This window comes from Nicotiana attenuata, unplaced genomic scaffold (assembly GCF_001879085.1).
Source record: "Nicotiana attenuata strain UT unplaced genomic scaffold, NIATTr2, whole genome shotgun sequence".
Taxonomy (NCBI): Eukaryota; Viridiplantae; Streptophyta; class Magnoliopsida; order Solanales; family Solanaceae; genus Nicotiana; species Nicotiana attenuata.
The window spans coordinates 10,928-16,181 of NW_017673834.1; the positions used below are offsets into that span (position 1 = coordinate 10,928).

The 5,254-nt window shown below is 40.7% G+C and overlaps 1 protein-coding gene across 1 annotated transcript; it reads left to right on the forward strand.

The window, feature by feature from the left end:
* Window positions 1-2,381: 2,381 nt before the first annotated feature.
* On the forward strand, window positions 2,382-4,958 carry LOC109217405. Its single transcript, XM_019381644.1, has 2 exons — window positions 2,382-2,484; window positions 4,648-4,958. The coding sequence occupies exons 1-2, from the start codon at window positions 2,382-2,384 to the stop codon at window positions 4,956-4,958; spliced, it is 414 nt and encodes a 137-aa protein (XP_019237189.1).
* The last annotated feature ends 296 nt before the right edge of the window (window positions 4,959-5,254 follow it).

The window sequence follows — 5,254 nt, forward strand, 5'->3', positions numbered from 1 at the left end:
TACATACACACAGGCAAATCACACATCTGATGCCATAATGCTTGGTTAGTTATTTCATGTCCATAATTCCCAAATGATTGAACATAATGGTTGAATATATACGTGTTTACACGGTAGAAATAGTAGTAATTTATATCTTTAGATCACTACAACGAGGGGGATTTTCAGGAATCTTGTTTTCACGTGCATCTATTTTATTGTGTAAATTATTTTTAAAAAATCACATAAATATTAAGAGCAAGAATACATAGCCTTTGAAGATTTAAAAGCTTTTTGAATCTCTTTCGAAAAGCTATTTTTGAATCACATAAATATTAAGATAGTTTTTTCTTTCTAACAAGCAAAATTCAAGTTGTTCTATTTTTTTAATCAAATATAAGAAATACTTTACGAATTGTTTTCATCAAATTAAAAAGAATAAATTACCATTGCGTTTCCGTTAGATTAAAAAAGAATAAATTATCATTATAAAAGTAGAATACAACACTACATTTTGAACTATAAGTATTAGTTGATTTTACTGTTTTAAATATTAAAACAAATTAAATGAAAATTTTTAATAAATGGAAAATTAATTTAAAAGGTAAAAATATCTATCAACATTTTGCGCTGAAGTTTTGTCTTATAATAATAAGATCGATAAATATATAAAACTAAGAAAGTATAGGTACTTGAAAGAAAATAATAAATGCATTGACAAAGAAAAAATCAGGATAGGAGATAACTCATAATATGTCTGATTGTTGGACCATGGGCTCATTGATAAGTAGGGATTTTGACCGCTTATTTTTTCTCTTTTACTTGCGTTTTAGCTCAAAAATGCTTAAAGGTAATCCCACGAGATGTGTTTACATGTAGGAATATTGAGAAACGAGCCAAAGAAGTCAAAATCAATTCATAGAGGAGTCAAAAGTGAATAAAAACCAAAATAGGGCAAAAACGCTAGCAGTGCGGCCGCAGAAGGGAGATTTAGAGAGTAGTGTTTGGGCCAGCTCAAGGAGTACGGACGGCACTGAAATTGTGCGGCCGTAGGAAGTCTAGTGCGGCCGCAGTCATTATTATGCGGTCCGCAGGTTTGAAGAATCAGAGAGCTGTTTCAATTCCAAAAGCAGAGAGTGCGGACTGCATCACTTTTGTGCGGCCGCATAATCAGAAATGCGGCCGCACTCATTTTCATGCTGGCCGCAGAAGCCCTGAAGTTCCAAGCCAAAATTCCCAATAATGCGAACCGCACGAGAATTGTGCGGAGGCAGAAGCCCATTGTGCGGACCGCACCAGAATTATGCGGCCGCACAACCTTCGCAGGGGTATTTTTGTCAGATATTTTCAGCTTAGTATAAATACAACTTTTTGTCATTTTAGGTCAAGTTCAGTTTGCAGAGGTGCACCTGAGCCATTTTCTTTACTTCTTTGAGTAAATTTGTACTAGATTAAGTTCTAAACATTAGATTTTCCTTATCTAATCAGTTATTAGGCATTCTATCTTAATTTCTTCTTGTATTTCTTTATTTTTCATGAGTAGCTAAATCATTAGCTAGAGTTGTGGCTCAACCCTAGTGTGGGTACTCAATGGGTATTTAATTTTAGGGCTTGTTTGTGATTGGGTTAGTGGTATTTAGCCTTGTTTATGCTTGAATTCTAGAATTAATGGTTGCAAATATTGATTCACGCCTATTTGACCTAGTCTTTACTTGAGAAAGAAAGACTAAGTTTAGGAAAACTTGGCTAACAAGGAATTAGGGTAAACTCAAGAAATTGATAGCCCCAATTAAAGGGTCAAATCTAGAGATAGTAAGACCCGACTTGAGCATATATCACTTGATTTGTGCAATACCCATTTGGGCTTGAGAAAGCCAAATTGGGCAAAATCACTCAAACAACCGAGAGGTATAGAGTGAGCAATTACGTGTGATTGCTATATTACGATCCCGATTAATCAAACTTGACCTATAGTTTACAACCTGTTAGGTAGCTGCCTAGGAGGAGGTGACGACCCTAGATCCTTTATCATTTGAAAAAGCAACCAAAACCAAAAATATTGTCTTCTAGCTTATTACTTGCAATCAATAGCTAAAGTACAAATAAAAACAACCAATAAGAATGTGGAAGTGCAAATTGAGGCACAATATACAATTGCATTAGGTGTATACCTAATCCCATTTCTAACTCCCTAAGGAATCGACCCCGACTCGCGTTGGGTTTTATTATTGCTTCGATCGCCTCACTACCTATAATCGTGGTGTGAATTTGGGCGAGATCAATTTTTGGCGTCGTTGCCGGGAGTTAAACGAATTTAGCTATATATCTAGATTTTTGTGTGCTTTGTCTTCTTTTTCTTCCGAGTCACTAATTTTGTTTTTGAATTGATTTTAGGTACGAAAATGGCTCTTAACAACGAGCCCATCGAAAATGTGCCATTGGGAGAGGAAGTGGACGATGATGCCATGGATGAGGTCCCTCTTGAACCTCAAGCTAATAGACGAGGCCGCCCGCCACACGATAATGTGCCCGTCCCTCCCCCACCTCCACCAAGAGCGATAGCCCACCGATAATTACCAAATGAGGGTTATGCAAGTGCTATAGTCCCGCCCCGCAATAGGGCGGGCAACTTCCAAATCACCAACGTGATGCTTACACTACTTGAGCAACGGGGATTCTTCACTTGGGCTCTGAATCCAAATGCCTACAAGCATATCAAGGGGTTCGTCGATACTTGTTGGGGGAGTAAGCAAGCAAATGTTTCTGAGGACGCGCTGAGGTTGAGGGTATATCCTTTTTCTCTACGGGGAAAAGCATTGGACTAGTTAGAGAGGTTGCCCAATCATTCCATCCACACTTGGGATAAGTTGGTAGAGAAATTCATTTCCAAATTCTACTTTTCGGGACATATGGCGACGCTTCGGGATGAGATTCTTGCTTTCAAGCAAGAACCTAATGAGCCATTGCACGAGATTTGGGAAAGATATCGTACCATGGTTAAAGAGTGCCCGAACAATGATATGACTGAGGCCATGATCCAACAGACCCTCTACAGAGAGATCAACACAACTAATCAATGTGTGGTTAACCAACTCGCCATGGGGAACTTCATGAACACGCCATATGCCGAAGCTTGTGAAATTCTTGATGAGATGGCGGATACCTCTTCGGCATGGCAAAGTAGAGCCAATGTTCCGCAAGATGACCCTAATGTTATTCACTTGCACAAGGAGCTACACGATCATGGATAAGTCATATCCGAATTGACAACTACCATGAACCAATTGGCTAAAGCTCAGCTTCAACAAGTTCAACGGCCAAAACAAGTGCATGAAATGAAAGGTGTGTGTATGCAGTAAAATCGGAGGGTCTAATTTTCTATCGTTGCGACGGCTCGTCGACACATTTCGTGGGTTCGAGATTATGGTCGAGGTTCAGCCTCGAGGGCTATCGACGCTCGACCTCGGGGCAGTGCAGACCAACGGTTGTGATGAAAAAGTGGGGAGTTCCCAAGACACATAACCAGAGCTCACAATGTCTGGTGGGCTAAGTTCAGACCTGAATAATAGCGTCAGCTAGCTGTCCTATCTCCATATCTTTGTAATAAAGTATTTGTACTATGTTGGGGTTTCCCCTCATATATAAAGGGGGTCCTTGCCACTTTGTAAATGCGGTTGCTCAATACTAAGAAATACACGAACATTCTCTCTAACATATTCTCTTGAGTTCATTACTTCATTTATTGCTTACATTCATTGTGTTCTATTTATTTTCTTCATTTATTACCTATCATTGATCATAAAAGAGCCATCATCATAGCTCTTATAACTGTTATCTTCCCCTCGACTGCCCCGAATCGGCCACCCAGCTCAACCCCAAGGTCCTGTAATCGACAGCTCGAGGCCTCCAATCTGCCACCGTTTGGTTCAATTATCTTGCCATTTCTAAGCCATAATCCTGATTTCTTACCTTTTACTTAGCATCCATCGCTTAGCAACTAGCATATAAATAGATCAACGTATTTTTAGAACCTCATAATCAAATTTAATTGTTATAACCATTTTCACGGCAAACGGTTTGGCGCCCACCGTGGGGCTAAAAATAATAGTGATTATTTTCTTACTGGCTTAACCACGTAACGCAAGTAATCTTTCACGCTTTTTCTTGTCCAATATATTCGATTTCAGGTCAAAATATCTAACTCAGTAAATGGAGGTGAAAACAACAATCTTGAGGACCATGGAGAGAACGGTGTGAATGTTCAAGGTGTTGGTGTACCACCGCAAAACCCTGAGAGTACGCCGGAACCAATTCCCGAGTTTACGACCTCATACAACACCCAACACGGTAACGACGGTCCTCAAATTAGCAAGGGAGCACGCCGAGAGATTCAGCAGAAAATCCGGAAAAATCCAACACGGGCTCAGAGAGATTCCTCAGCATGTCATTCATATGATCATCGGGGGGACCGACATTCCCCAAGGACCCGTGATCAAACGGATAAAAATATCTGCTGGAATAGAAGGGTCGATCCGAGACTGCATGACCGAAGACACCCTTGCATTCAACGAGGAAGATTTCGGGACCTTAACACAGCCATACAACGACCATTGGTTATTTCATTTCTTTTAAATAACGTTTGAATTAAACGTGTGCACGTGGACCCAGGCAGCTCAGCCAACGTAATCAGGTCAAGGGTAGTAGAACAGCTCGGGCTGCTTGATCAGATCATACCAGCCTCCCGGGTCCTCCATGGCTTCAATATGGTCGGTGAAATAACAAAAGGGGAGATCTCCCTCTCGGTTGACATGTCCGATACAGTTCAGAACACCAAGTTCCACGTCATCGGTGGTGACATGAGGTACAACGCATTGCTTGGCAGGCCGTGGATACATAGCATAAGGGCAGTGCCATCAACTCTACACCAGATGATGAAGTTCCCAACAAAGGATGGTATAACGACAATATATGGAGAATAGCATGCGGCAAAAGAAATGTTAGCGGTTTACCAGGAGGCGCCGAATCCTATATGCTCTACCCCGGATGAGTCTGGAAAAGTACAAACACCCGAAGATGATGAAGAAGATATCCTCGCTCCTCGAACTTTCTTTGCCCCCGAAGAGTCGGATGCAACGAAATCGACAATTGAAGAGGTAGAGCAAGTTGTTTTGATCGAGCATCTCCCAGATTGGAAGGTATACTTGGGAAGGGGATTAACCCCCAAACTCAGGAAAAAACTCATTCAATTCCTCATTAATAACATCGACTATTTCGC